A 15417-nucleotide genomic window follows, 5' to 3' on the forward strand; every position below is an offset into this window, starting at 1 on the left:
GGATCTTTATCCATTTCTTTCTTTCATATTTCAAAGTTTCATTGTAGAAATCTTTAGGCTGCATGACTAAATTTATTATGAAGTAGTGAAAGAGTTCCTTTTTAAAATGTCACTTATATTTTATAGGCCAAAACTCAGTCACATGAGCACACCTATCAGAAGGCCGGGAAACAGCAGTTTGTTTGTGGGTACAGTTTCTCTGAATAAAATTAGGTCTCTGTTTTGAGAACAAAAGAGAAAAACAGACATATTGTCTGATGCGTGATCTTTTCAGAAGACTCTGCTTAGTCCTCTCAGTTCCAAGGAGAGTTGAGGGATGGGCTAAAGATAAGGACAGCTTCATTTCTCAGAGCAGCAGCTTAGGACCCACCCAAGGCATCTGGAGACTCATCCCATGGCCAGCTCCTTGTGGGTGGAAGCAGCCTCATCTAGAAATAATCTCTTGTAATGTGCTGCACAAGAGGCACCTTCTCTGATGGCCATAGAAAGAAAATTGCTGGAAAGCACTTGCCTAAGGCAAACTTAGAAAAAAAACAAAAGTTATTGGATAATAGGCTTCTTAAGCTCTTCTATCAATAGCTACTTTTTAATTTTGAATTTTTAGCCTAGGATCTTAGGGCATCATTCAGAAACTTCACTTAATTTATTGGAGAAAAATGCTAAAATCATATAGAATGAACCCGGAGAACAGTTTCTGCAGCCTCTTTCACTGTCTGCTCGGGAAAGCTCCTTCAGGGACAGGGCTGTCACCACAAAGCCCATCATTTTTCTTTTGCAGAAGAATGTGATGTTTTAGTGCCCGTGATGCACATCTGCCTTGACTGCTTCCCCCATGTTTATAAGGTTCATTGGGTTTTCTTTTTCCTACTTTTTAGAATAATAGATGGTATTAATCATTTGTTTATTTAGCTGAGCTTTGTTGGATGCTGTAACTTGGCATTTGGGTAAACAGATTTATCTGAAATTTTTCAAAGCAATTTTCAAAACAAAAATTTGATTAAATCTCTGTAGTAATAATTCATAAGTATAAAATCATTCATCTCTATGGAGGTTTGGCCAGCATTCAAGTATAAATAAAATAGGATCACTGCCTTGAAGACATTCATATCTAAGAAAATGATTATTACTTCATCTAAACGATCATATAACTTTTATTTTTGAAAAATTAATTTTATTGTTATTTTATTTTAATTTGACATATTTATGAACAAATCAGAGTAGTTAGCATTTCCATGTCCATCAACACACAAACACACACACACACACACACATAAGGGTATATACAGGAGAAAGAGTAATATTTCACTGCATTTCTGAAATGTATACTGATTAAATCAGGGTGTGACATTTCCATATCCTTTTCATTACTTTGAGTTTAGAGTCTTGTAACTCTGATGGATGGAAGGATGAATGAAGTGAATGACAGTGAAAGAGAAGCACTATACTAGGTGTATTACTGGCAGCATAAATACAGTGTTGAGGAATTAGTTAACATATATTTAATCCAGGGCAGAATCTTTTCAACCACATGTTTAAGTGAAAACATGGTAAGAATCTTGATGAATGATCTAAGAGCATCACACTGCATAACTTCCACAAATATGTAATTGTACTAAATTTCTTAAAAAATGCTTTTCACACTGAGCTGTGCTAGATAGGTTCAGTTGTCAATTTGACACACCTAGGAATAGGGAAACTCAGTTGAGGTTTTGTCTCCAGTAAGACTGGCCTGTAGGCATGTCCCTGAGGCATTTTCTTGATTGCTGCATGATGTGGGAGAGCCCAGCCCAGCCCACTGTAGATAGCACCACCTCTGGATAGGTGATCCTGTGTTATATAAGAAAGCAGGCTGAGCAAGAAACACAGAGCAAGCCAGTAAGCAACATTCCTCTGTGGACCCTGCTTCAGCTCCTGTCTCCAGGTTCCTGTCTTAAATTCCTGCCCTGACTTCCCTCAAAGATACACTGTGCTTTGGAATTATAAGATGAAATAAAGCCTTTCCTTCCCAAGTTGCCTTTTGGTCAGTGTTTTATCACAACAATAGAGAAGCAAAGTAGAACATGTTTCAAAGGACTAATGGCATTTATTTACTTATTTATTTAATTTACTTATTTGAGATGTGGTCTCACTACATAGCCCTGGCTATCATGAAACTTACTATATAGACCAACTAGCCTTGACCTCACAGAAATCCAGTCTACCTGCCTCTACCTCCTACATGTTGGGATTACTGTGTGGGCCACCACTTTAGACTTTAATTTTATTAAATCTTTTTTTTCTTATTTATTTAGCTATTCATTGTTTATCTCCCTCCAGAATGGAACACTGAGTAAGACAGATGCATTACTTCTAGTCATTGCCAGTACATAGAATAACCTCAATGTATTTTATATGAGGCTCTTTGCTACTCCTATTACCCCCTCTGAAGAGGTAACCCTAAAGTCTTTTAGGAATTAGATAAGGGCTCCTAAATACTTTTGACATCTCTGGCCTTTGGAACAGGGTATGTTGCTAAGAGGCCCAAGGACATTTTGACTTTTCATCAAGAAACTGGCTACTTTTCTTTGGGGTCTTTTTACCCTAACTACCTAGCCAATTCCTACCTTCTATTCTTATCACACCATCCTCTGAAGAGGTTACCCAAATTGCCAATAGGGAATCAGGATGCATACCACTCTGGCTGCTTCCATGCTGAACAGGGATGCAGGGTGAGGCAATTGGGGTACCCCTTCAGTGGGTCTATCTAAAAGTTTCCCAAATTGCATAACTCTTAATGTATGGAGAAAAGAAAGTCCTTGACTAGTGCCTAGGAGATGTGAAGGAGAAGTAAAGTCAAGAGTAGTTAGCATTACAAGTTCTAGACAGGGAACCAGAAAAAGGTCAGAACAGGGCAAATTTCAAATGTTCACATCAGAGTCCATTGGAATTTCTTGATGAGAGCTTCCAAAAGCATCCCTCTATTGGGCTCCTCCTCATTTTTCTTTTGTCTCCCAAGACTGGACTAGAGAGGGATGAAATCAGGATTTTTTTCCAGGCACTTTGATAGCTGTTGGAGTGGCTAGAATCAGTGTCAGTTCCTTTCAAAGGCTTCTAGATAGGGGGAGAAAACAAGTTTAGCCATCATTTTAAAACAATAGTGGGTTGTCCCCCTTAGCACTTTCTTATTAGAAACAAAATCATCAATGAGAAATAATTACCTAAATAATATTTTATATGGACTTAAGTCTAATGTCTGGGAAGTGTAATCCCTTGAACTCTTAAAGAAATATACTTATCACTTTAATATTTGGTTATACTTTCCTTTTGGGTATTTAAGGCCATATAAACTGATTTAAGGCCAGATAACCCAATTTATTTTTACTCTTAAGGTCATTTGAGGATCTGTTCCTCAGGGGTCACATGGGCTTGGAGGGAGCCCCTGGCTCCTTTCTTTCACCAGTTCCATCTATGTGAAAATAAGTCAAAGGTCCTGCTCAACCGTGGCTGGCTTCACTTGGAAGCATGGAGAAACTGTTTCCTCTGTGTTGACCCTCCTCTTGTAGACTGGACACTGGTTCAAGTCCATCTGGTGGGGTCTCCATGGCCTCCCTGATCAAGAGGACAGGTGACTCACCAGAGTTACAGGACATTTTGAGAGATGCTCCATAGTTCCCTGGAACTTAGCTGACTTTAGAGGGCAAGGAACAAAAACTGTCCTTTAAGTCCCGTGACCAGATTAGTATAGGCCTCAAAGTATGGCTATTAAATATCCAAGAAGGTAAGGTCCACCAGTCTGGTACTTTTAATTACCACGTGCTATGTAGATAAAGCTTGTACAAAAACCAAACATTCTCAAATAAACCTTGACTAGACATATATTTTGTTCCTTAAACTTGCTGACTAAACTATGACCTTAGAAATTTTAAGATTATGCGTATATTGTTTTTGTCTCATCCTTTAGATATCATAACAAACCTACACAGAGCTTCATCACTTGCTTAGGCTTTCTCATTTTTTCTATTTTGGAAAATATCTCCATTCCCATATCATTTTGGGGGGGGGGGGCGTTGAGACAGGGTCTTCCTGTAACCCCAGCTGGCCTGGTACTCACTATGTAGACAAGGCTGGACTTGAACTCACAGAAATCTGCCTGCCTCTCCCTTCTGAGTGCTGGGATTAAAGGCGTGCGCCACCACACCCGGCCATTCCCATATCCCATTAACATCTTTTACATTCTCATTTTCTTTTTTAATAATTATGAGACACAATAACATTAAAAAATAAATTTTCCATCTGTTGTGAGAAATCTTTTCCTGGGGATACTAAGCAATATTTATTCCCTTCTAAGTTTCTAGTGTCAAACCAATATTTGATTAAAGTTTTCCTGGGGAACCAGTGATTTACTGAGCTTACTTACAGAGATGACTGGGGGGTTGCTGAGGTGTATGAGTGACCTGAGGGTATGCATACTGGAAAGCCTTGACCCAGCATGGATCAAGCCTTCTCTTCCCAGCCTTCTCCAGATTACATACTGGGCCAAATAACATACAGTTGGCTGGGAAGAGTGGCTGGATACTCTAGTGAGGGTTCAATCACCCTGCTTAACCCTCCTTTAATGAAAAGAACACAACTGTCAACAAGCCCAGCTGTGATGATATTTGCAAGCAGGCACAGCTGAAGTCGAGATGATGGCAGTTATTTGAAGCAGAAGAGACTGCTGTATAGCATCATCACCACATGGAGGCAGGATCCAGGCACTCCCGGGCAGTCCCCTGAGTTCTCAGCCCCTGTGCCAGAGGGAGGCTAGAACAGGCCCTCTCAGGCTGTCTGCTAAAGTCTTAGCTTTATCCTGCTAAAGGCTAATTTGATTAAATCTTAATAAATACGAACCAGCTTTGCTTTTACCTTACTGAGTATTTTGTTGTAACACAATTTCTCCTTAACTTCTCTCAATGGCAGAATACAGCCAAGCCTTGAGCCCCTGTGGATAAAATAACCAGAATTTTAGTGTTTGACTTTTATATTTGATAGTGATTCTTAGAATATAATTTAAATTTAGCACACATCAATTGTTTATCAGGCATGCTATGCACAGGTTCACAGAAAGAAAGAAAAGAATACTTTTCTTATGAGCTCAAAATTTAACAGAGAGCAGCAAACTTACAAATTATGTTCTATTATATTATATAACCTATATAATAAATATACAGTTATTTCAGATTGAGATTACAGAAGTACTTTTGCCAGGCGGATCTCTGTGAGTTCGAGTCCAGCCTGGTCTACATAGCGAGTTCCAGGTCAGCTGGGGCTACAAGGAGACCCTGTCTTAAAAAGACCAAAAAAATTTTTAAAAATTTTTTTTAGAGATCCCTGTCCTCAAATAATGTGCCCTTGGTTTTTTATTTAGATTGTAATATATTTCTAAATTAAATGCATTATTATTGATAACAAAAATAATGATTCTTCATAATAAAAACTCATTACTTCTTGGCAAGCAGCATTATTGTATCTCTTAATTATTATACTAATTGTTGTGTTCTAATTGCTTTTTAAAGATGTATGCAAATAATAATTGATGATGCAATTTTTATGTACATTAAAAATGCATCTTTTATTTTCAATGATAACTTTTGAGTGGATAAAAAATTTATGCTAAGGTACCATTTCACTAACATTTTTCTGTGTTTGTTTTCTTTTGGGAAGCTTTCCAGGCTCTGTATGTTCCCTTCAGTTTTGTACTTGAGATAGGACAAGGGACCAGGTTAGATTTGTGCTGAGTAGTCATGACAAGCAAGAAAACCATCAACTGCTAAGCTCTCAGTAAAGGCAAGGCCACTGTCCTAAGCAGTCATAAATCCACCCTAGAGTTTTTAGAGTAGCTTGCACCATTGTAGATGAGAATAGCATGGTAGTGGATGGGACCATCCATACAGGTACTCAGTAAGGTGACGTTCATTGTATCTGGACTCCTGTCATAGAGTGTTATCCATTTTTGTTAAAATAGAGGAACCAAGAGGCCCAGGGCCAATGGAAAGATGTAGGAAGGAAATCCAGAATCTCTAAGTAGACTAGAGCTTATAGGGTGAGAAAAGAGGAGAGGGGCTTGTGCAATAGGTGATATGAAGGACCTTTCAGAGATAGAGTTAAAAGTGTGCAGAAGTGAATGGAATGCACTAATAAGCTTTGGGTTTCAGTGTCTGATCCAATGCTTGTATTAATAAACAGAACTCAAAGGAGCCTTCCCCAAAGGTCTTCCATCATCACAGTGACACATGACTACATTATGCTAAAATCTAATATAAAAACTGTCATCTTTAGTTTATCCAAGACTTCTTTAGACACAGCAGACCAGACAACTACTGATTTGTTAAACACATACTCAGATGATGAATACATTAAAAAAATCCAGAAACGACTAGAAGAAGATGCATTTGCACGAGAACAAAGGGAAAAAAGACGGCGGAGGTTGTTAATGGACCAGTTAATAGCCCATGAAGCACAGGAGGTGAGATATCTAATGTTGGTTAGATAACAGTGCCAGGAACTTTACAAAATATACTCTTTTATATACACAAATAAATATCTTATATGCATATTGTCTGTAAGTCTGAGTCAAATGCACCTGGCACATCTTCACATCAGAAAAGCAAAACCCCTACTTAGAAATATTTTTAATTACCGTCACTTGATGCCTAATGGCCCTGTGGTACTTAGTTTAGTAAGCTGTGCAGTGGCCCATACATCCCTGAAAATCAGTTGTGTCTCTTTGGAGAACTGGTAAATGGTTACCAGAGAAAGCTCCTAGTCCCACTTCCTGGGAGAAGTAGAGGGCCATTCAGTCAAATTGAAACTGTTCGGGATTGCATATAGATTTAAATTCTCCCCAGTATGGTAAATATAGGCGAAATAAGCAAGTCTTCTATCATTTTCATTGAAAATACACAATAATACATGTAAGTTTTAGGTTTTTAGGCCTTCTTAGCAACAGCTGTAACATATCTTAGTTTATATTAGATAATATGTCTTATATATCACTGAAATTTTAATAAGCAATCTGTTTCTAAAGGATGAATTACTTGTACAATAAAACCACAACAATACTTTCCCACTTAACTGTTAGGCACAGGTGCTAGTAAGTTCTTCATATTGAAACTTAATTACACTTAGCTTTGACTTAGCCATCCCCTGGTACTTTCCTTCTGTCTCATCCAATTTCATTGTGGTGTGTTGTCATCCAGTAATAATCAAAACATAAGTGACCAATCCAGGCTTTCCTCAGATAAATTTGCAACTGAAACCTACTCTAAAACTCTGATAGGATTCATTTAGAATAATAAAGCAATCCTGGTAGACTAGGTCATGTACACAGTGACCAGGGAAAGACCCCCAAGAGATTTTTAGTTTTTTGGTATTTTTATAGTTGCTGGACTTTTTACTTTTTTTTCTGATGTGCCAGTTATCAATTCAAGTCACTGGTCACACCATACCCTGTATTTAAAGAGTGGAGAGCAATAAATTTTACTGTTGTCTGGGGATATACATGCACGTATATAATATATGTATATATACATATATAGTTAAAATTAAAAATTGTGAATGAAAAAGAGAAGAAATGGAAATTTGTACACTCTGCTTTACATCTAATAATGGATTTTTAAGGAAAAGCAATTATTAACCTGTTTTTTGAATTTAATAACTATATAGAACACCTGTTACAAAGTTGGTCCTGACTTTATCTCAGACATAGAGTCAGAATGTTATCTGTTGAAGTTTGTATTTTAAAAATAAGCCTAAGGTTCAGGTTTCAGGATCTCTGTTTAGACAGAATCAGAGAGCTGGATGGTGCCTGGGGATTGCCTTGTCTAAGCCTCTCATTACCTACTGAGAAAGAGGCTTGCTAAGATAAACTGCTTGCCCAAAGTCACACATCCAGATAATGGTATGCTTGGGGATGCAGTAGCCAGGCTTGATTCCTAGTTAGTTTTTCCTACTGTTCATTATGGATGCTCTGCTATTCTCCTGAAAACAGAGAACGTTTTTGCTTTCTGCTTCAGATTAAGACCTGTGAGAGTTTCTAAGATGAGCAACTGATCACTTCCACCTAGCTTCATCTCCAGTCTTCATTTTCAATGAATTTTGTCTTTTCCTCACTCAAGTATTGATTTAGCCCCCTGGGAAAGTTACCAGATATGCTAATATGTCTGAATCATCTTCACAAAGGGTAGTTATGTTAAAGCACATACACCAAGTTGCTAAACTTCTGGGAAAGTACTTACAAATTGAGAATTATATAACTTCTTCATAAAACTGAAAACACAATTTATTTTTATTAGATTTTGAAAGTAACAATTTATTTGAAGAAATTATGAGTTTCAGAATCATAACGTTTCTGGACACCCAAATTGTTGCCATTTTGCACGTTGTTTTGTTGTTTTCAAATTTACATGAAAGGACAAAAACTGACTTAGATGGTTTTATTACCTTGAACATACTATTTGAGCATTGGCTTCTTAGCCCACTGAGAAAGCTGGACTCGGCTGTGACAGTTCAGAGCCTCTTGTGCTGGTGTTTGCAGGAGGCTAATCGAGAAGAGCAACTGATCCACCGGCTGATGCGTCAGTCCCAGCAAGAACGGAGGATTGCAGTGCAGCTCATGCACATTCGACATGAAAAGGAAGTTTTGTGGCAAAATAGAATTTTCAGAGAAAAACAATATGAGGAAAGACGACTTAAAGATTTCCAGGATGCTCTTGACCGAGAAGCAGTAAGTCAAGTGTCTCCTAAAACCCTTTCTAATGATCCTTTTGATCTTTGCTAACAAGTCACTATAATGCCACTAAAGTGGCATTTGGTTGCCAGTTGCCTTAGAAGACTTCATTTTTTAATGTGATCTGCCTATACTTTTCTCTGTGTTGCTGCACTAACAGGGGGAAAAACCCCTTCAAACTGTGCCCTTGATACATGAGCTCTTTCCACAGCGATCTTCTGATGAATCTTGATTCAACTGGTAACTAAATACACCATGCTTGTCACCAGTCCTATGTTCACATGGCTCCTGTAATTTGATTGACTTTGAGCTTCTGATGAAATGGTTCAGTTATTTTTTTCTGGATATTCTGATAATTAATATCCCTACTTTGAAAAATGGAAGCTTAAGGAGGCTAATGGACTTGCTCAAATTCTCAAACAGCTTTAATCTGAATTTTATGCTCAAGTTGGGGCTTCAGTTACAGTACACATCTATTTCATTTTCTTCTGGCTGAATTAAATTACAGGAGTGAGATCTTATTTCTGGGGTAGATTAATATGTGATCAAATTTCTCAAGCAGCTGGCAGTTTTCTGAAAGGCGGCATTTGATCATTTGAATCCCTTCAAATAAGTATTGTATTACTTTCAGCTTGACTAGGCTGTGCGTTGTGTGATAAAACAATAGTACAAACCAAGTAGAAGGTGGTGGCAAGATGTTTGAATATTTCGTTACTTCCTGCAGAAGTAGATGTTTCTGCAAATAAATGTATCAGTTTATTAAGACTAAAACAGCAAAGGGTTTAGGACACCTAATATTTGTTGCCAAATGTGTCATTTCAAATAACTATAAACCAGGAAATCCAAAATATTTTTGACATGTCAGTAAGTCAATACCGAAAAGCAAGTCCACTGTCCATAGCAAATGTGTTCTAGTAAAGGGTCCTGGGCAAGAAGTGTTTGTTAAGGGCTAGCTGTTTGCCATCTGACCAAGACCAACCGATTTATCTGTGATCTCTGACTCTTTGCAAATGATGGAATCAGGAAATCTTCATGGAAGCCAAATAGCTAACTTTCATGATATTGGTCCTTTCCCATTCACAACACTTTCCGTAGTTCACTGTTCTGTTGATGAGTCAAATGTGGAATCTTTCTGACACTGTCATTTTATTCAGTACTTAATGTATCAATGAGAGAGAACTCATTCATGATCAGTTATTACTGTAAAAGGGGTTTCATTCTATTTAAAGATTTTGATATACAAATTATAACATTAAGGGCTAGAGGGGTGGTTCAGTAGTCAAGAGCACTTGCTGATTTTTCATAGGACACTGGTTTGAATCCCAGCAACCACATGGCAGCTAACAACCATTTATAACCCCAGCTCCAAGGGATCCAATGCCTTCTTCTAACCTCCACTGACATTGTATGGCACAGATGCACTTACGTACATGCGGCCAAAACACTAGGATATATACAACTACGAAAAGGCCCAAACGTAGTTGGCCCATTAAAATAAAATAAAATAAAATAATAAAATATTTTTAAAGAGAAATTATAACATTTTCATTTGAATTGTTGGATAATGATAGTGGCTTAAAATATGGTTTTTCTGTCTTAGGCTTTGGCAAAACAGGCCAAGATAGATTTTGCAGAACAAATCTTCAAGGAGAAGGAAATTCATCAGAGGATTGCTGTGGAAAGAGCTCATGCTCGTTATGAGAAGCATTACGGTATATGTGCAGAAATTTTGGATCAGATACTTGATTTGTCCACTAAAGTAGCAGACTATCGGTTGTTGACAAATAAGTGAGTAATGTTTTCTATAATTTCCACAACGTATACTGAGCCTGGTAAGACTGTGAAGTAGGTACTCAGTTGATAGGAGTGTTTCATGAAAAGAAGACTGGGCAGAGAGCAGGAGACGTGCTTAATGACTGGTCTCATTTGAGGTGCATGTATGTCTTTTTCTATGTAAAAATTGTGTATAAACTGTAATTTGCAAAGATGATGATAATTTATCTGAAACTCTTGGAGTTTACTAAAGGGTGAAATTATTTGAAGGTTATTTTATTAATAATTAAATTATTTATCTTCATCATACTTTGTATCTACAAAGAATCAACATATTTATAAGAAAATATTCAAATATAAACATGATAAAATTGGTGTAATAACAAATGGAAATCCAAATTGAAGTAGGAAAGTTAAGAATAAATTGAAACACAATTTTAGACAGCAGTAGATTTGTCAGTTACTGCCTTTGACCTTCATAGTGGTTAAAGAAAAAAACAGGAAACACAATTATTTATGTGAGCTCCATTTCCATTTTAGAGCTGTATAAAATATGAAACTTTTCTTGACATTCAGACAGTTTTCTCACATGGTCTTGCAAAACATTTACTCCATATAACTGGATCTAGTGGAGAAAGCCCTTATGTGCTGGATAGCTTTAGTGTCAACTTGACACACCTGGGTTGAGGGAGCCTCAATCGGGGAATTGCCTCTATTGGACTGGCCTGTGGCCATGTCTGAGGGGCATCTTCTTGATGAGTGATGTGGGAGGGCCCAGCCCACTGTGGGTGGTGCCACCCCTGGGCAGGTGGGCCTGTGTTGCATAAGAAAGCAGGCTGAGCAGGAGCCAAGGGAGCAAGCCTGTAAGCGCTGTTCCTCCATGGCCTGTGCTCCAGCTCCTGCCTCCAGGTTCCTGCCCTGAGTTCCTACCTTGGGCTCCCTGATGAACTTTGTGCGACCTGGGAGATGTAAGACAAATAAACCCTTTCCTCCCCAAGTTGGTACTGGTCAGAGTGTTTTGTCACAGCAATGAAGAACAAACTAGGACATCTTAGCAATGTCTCCAGCAAACATAGCGTCTGAAATCTAAGGCCTATTTATTCTGAGGCCTCGCAGGATGCAAAAGCAGAACAGCAGCATAGTGAATACCAGCGAAAGGAATTCCACAGGACAGGGGAAGTGTCCTGCAGTCAAGCTGCCACGCATCTCAGATTCACAGATTGAGCTCCTCTTATGACCTCACGATGAAAAGAAGAGCCAGACTCACAGAACCCAAAGAAGAGGAAAAGCACCCATCTCCCTACATGTGAAAAGGGTTTTCTCTACTTGTCACATTCCCGAAGCCCTCTATCAAATGTAGTCATGTAATGACAACAACTTGAAGATAAAATTACAAGTTTCAGATTAAGAAACAGAAAATAATGTTAAAAAAAAGTGAAGAATTTAAACAGTAAGGTTTAGTATGATACTTTTTAAGGTATTATAAATTCAAAAGTTGAGGTATTGCTAAGAAAATTAGCAGGAAGCAATAGAATAAACAAGGTAAGAGAAGCACAAATCATTATAATGACTAAAACAGATTATGTTCCAAAAATCTATAAGTAGATTTTAATAAAAACATGAAATAAATCCAAGGAGAAAATGCACTGGATAAAGCACTGATTTCCCTAAGAAATTATAGGTCCATAGTTTTAAGACATAAAAACAAATCCAATTCTGTTCCGGGACAACAGGCTAAATGTACTTGTCCCTATCCCCCACACCAAATACACAACCTCCTAGGCATAAAACACACATAAAGAAGGTGGAGAAGTGAGCTCAGATCCAGATAGATCCTACAGTGCTGACCTTCCTTAGGTTTTATTTTTGCTTCACGTGTTCCAAGTTACACGTGAATTTTTTGGTCTCAGACACATCAGAGGTAGAGGCATAGACTTCCAAGTAACAGAGTGAACTTGCAAAATAAAAATTTTCAGGAAATGGGGCTGGAGAGATGGCTCAGCAGTTAAGAGTACTGACTGCTCTTGCAGAGGACCCGGATTTGATTCCCAGCACCCACATGGCGACGACGAACTGTCCTTAACTCCAGTTCCAGGGGGAATCGAAGCCCTCTTCTGACCTCCGCGGCATTGCACGACACAGGAGCACTCACATACATGCAGGCAATACACTCATACACATAAAGTAAAAATAATAAAATACTTTTTAAAAATTTTTCAAGTAATAACTTTCGTTTTCCACCCAAATTCCACAGTCAAAAGGGTAACTACACCTCAACCCATGCCAGCAAAGGTAGAAAGCCTCATCTCTTCTCTTGCACTGTTGTAAGAAGGAACGCAGCACACCAACTAGAATGATAGGAGGCAAGGATTCTACCCCATTTGAGATTGACAGGCCCCTCCTCCTTCTCACTGGAATGTGTTAGAGGGGCCTAGTGGAGGTGTCACCAGAAATACAAGGTCACTCTCACTATACTAGAGACCTTCAGGACCATGTGAAGCCAGATCTTGCCTCCTCTCAATAGTGAGAAGGATCTTTTCTCCTTGTAGAACAAGGCAGGCATTTAGGGACTTTTATTCACACTTGCCAGTGACAAAAGGATATTTCCACCTTCCTTTGCCATAAGGGAAAAAAATGGCCAAAACTCAAAGTATTCTAAAATACAACAAAAACTTATTTTCAATAAAAGTAACACATCCTACCAAGTACCAGAAAGAGCTCAAACTGAATGTGAAAAACAATTTATGATTATTTTCAAGCACTGAATTGCATTACTACAAGTGATATGTTGAAGCCCCAATGCCCAGTGTGTCACAAATGTGACCATATATGGAAATAAAGTCATTGAAGATATTATTTAAGATGAGATAGTAGTTAATTCAATGCAATTGATAACATTATAAGAGGGAAAAGTGACCCACAGTAAGAGTGCCCTGCTATGACAGAGGCAACCAATTATTGAGCCACCAGCCAAGAAAAGCCAGAGATTGCCAGAAAACCAAGAACTAGGAAAGGCAGCAAGGGACCCTCAGTTTTAAAGGGCACCCGAATTCCCTGACACCTCAATTTGAAACATCTAGCTTTCAGCCCTGTGTGAGACAAGCAATTTCGATTATTTTATTCCACACAGTTTGTGGTAGATTGTTACAGTAGCCCCAGGAAGCCAATGCAGATGTCAACATTTAGACGATAGAGGACTTACAATTATCTGATTCAGAGTTTGAAGCAGTCTTGGTGAAGTGCTTCAGTGAGCAATTATGAAAAGCTTGAGTCAAATGAAGAAAATTTAGTCACAGCACAGAAATGCAATATAAATGAGAACCAAATGGAAATTTCATAATTAGAAAATATGATAACCAAATAAAGAGCTCAGTGGTTGGGCTCAAGAGCAGAATGAAGCTGACAGAGGAAAGAATTGGGAACTAGAAAACAGACTAATAGAAATCCAATCTGAATAATACAGTGAATTGGAAAATGAACAAGGTCTCAGGCACTGGGCACCTGTGTCATCCTCATGGAAAAAAAAATATGGAGATGAGCCATCTTATAAGGGTTTATTTGGCTTACATCTCTTAAGTCATAGTTCATCAGGGAGCCCAAGGTAGGAACTCGGGGCAGGAACCTGGAGGCGGGAGCTGGAGCACAGGCCGTGGAGGAAGGCTGCTTACTGGCTCACCATGCTCAGCCTGCTTTCTTATACAATACAGAACACCCTGCCCAGGGGTAGCACTGCCCTCAATGGGATGGACCCTCCCACATCACTCAAAAATCAAGAAAATGCCCCACAGACATGGCCACAGACCAGTCCAATGGAGGCAACTACCAAGTTGCGGCTCCCTCTATCCAGATTTGTCAAGTTGACAACTAAAGCTATCCAGCACAATAGACTTTAACCCTAATACAATAATTTTGTCTCTACATATAGCAATTAAAAGACAGAGATTGAAAGAGTGAATTTAAAGAAAAATTATCAAACTGTACATATATAACATATAATAAACATATATATATAATAAGAAACAAATATAATGACTTCAAATATGACATAGGCAGGTCAGGGGTGAAAAATTAAAAATATGTGCCATGCAACCATTAATCCAAATGAAGGTTATACTAATATCAGTCAATTATACTAATTATATGCAATTATACAATTATACTAATTATATACAATTATACAATTATACTAATATCTGACAAATTCGACTTTATATTATAGTAAAAGACATCACCAGAGACAGAGAATACCACATGATATGAAAGGGTTAATGTAACAAGAAGGCACTGCATCTAGTTATGTTTTCACCCAGAAATGAAACCTTGAAATGTGAAGAAAAAACTGACATATCAGAAAACAATTTGAAAGAGGTTCAGTAATGCCTGGAGACTTCAACAACTGATGGAACTTCTCAGAAAGTCAGCAGTGCTATAGCAGAATTCAATACCACCAACCAATCAGATCTAGTCAGCATTATGATACACTTCACCAGTGACATCAGACAATATGGATTATTTTTCAAATGCCCACAGGACCCATGAATACAGATATGTGTCCCAGAGCATAGAAAAAACTTCAGCAAACTTAAAATACAAACTTAGAATGTGTTTTTGAGTAGTGGAATCGAAACAGATATCAGTAATATAAAAATAGCAGGAGAATGAGCCGGGCATGGTGGCACAGGCCTTTAATCCCAGCATGGGAGCAGAGGCTGGCAGATCTCTGTGAGTTCAAGGGCATCCTGGTCTACATAGTAGGTTCCAGGCCAATTCAAGCTACTAGGAGACCCTGTCTCAAAAATACAAATTAAATAAATAAATAAATAAATAAATAAATAAATAAATAAATAAATAAATAAATACAGGAGAAACTCCAGACACTAAGAAGCTCAAAAACATAC

General features: G+C 38.1%; 1 protein-coding gene across 2 annotated transcripts in view; it reads left to right on the forward strand.

The window, feature by feature from the left end:
- The window catches only part of Spef2 (sperm flagellar 2), a 176260-nt gene that overhangs the window by 30052 nt on the left and 130791 nt on the right, over positions 1-15417 (forward strand). For both annotated transcript variants that reach the window (XM_029567817.1, XM_029567816.1), the window contains 3 exons: positions 6298-6484; positions 8555-8743; positions 10347-10534. In XM_029567817.1, the coding sequence (XP_029423677.1) occupies positions 6298-6484; positions 8555-8743; positions 10347-10534 (564 nt within the window). The remainder of the gene's footprint in view (positions 1-6297; positions 6485-8554; positions 8744-10346; positions 10535-15417) is intronic.

This window comes from Nannospalax galili, unplaced genomic scaffold (genome assembly GCF_000622305.1).
Source record: "Nannospalax galili isolate Female #2095 unplaced genomic scaffold, S.galili_v1.0 scaffold139, whole genome shotgun sequence".
In the NCBI taxonomy this organism is placed as follows: domain Eukaryota; kingdom Metazoa; phylum Chordata; class Mammalia; order Rodentia; family Spalacidae; genus Nannospalax; species Nannospalax galili.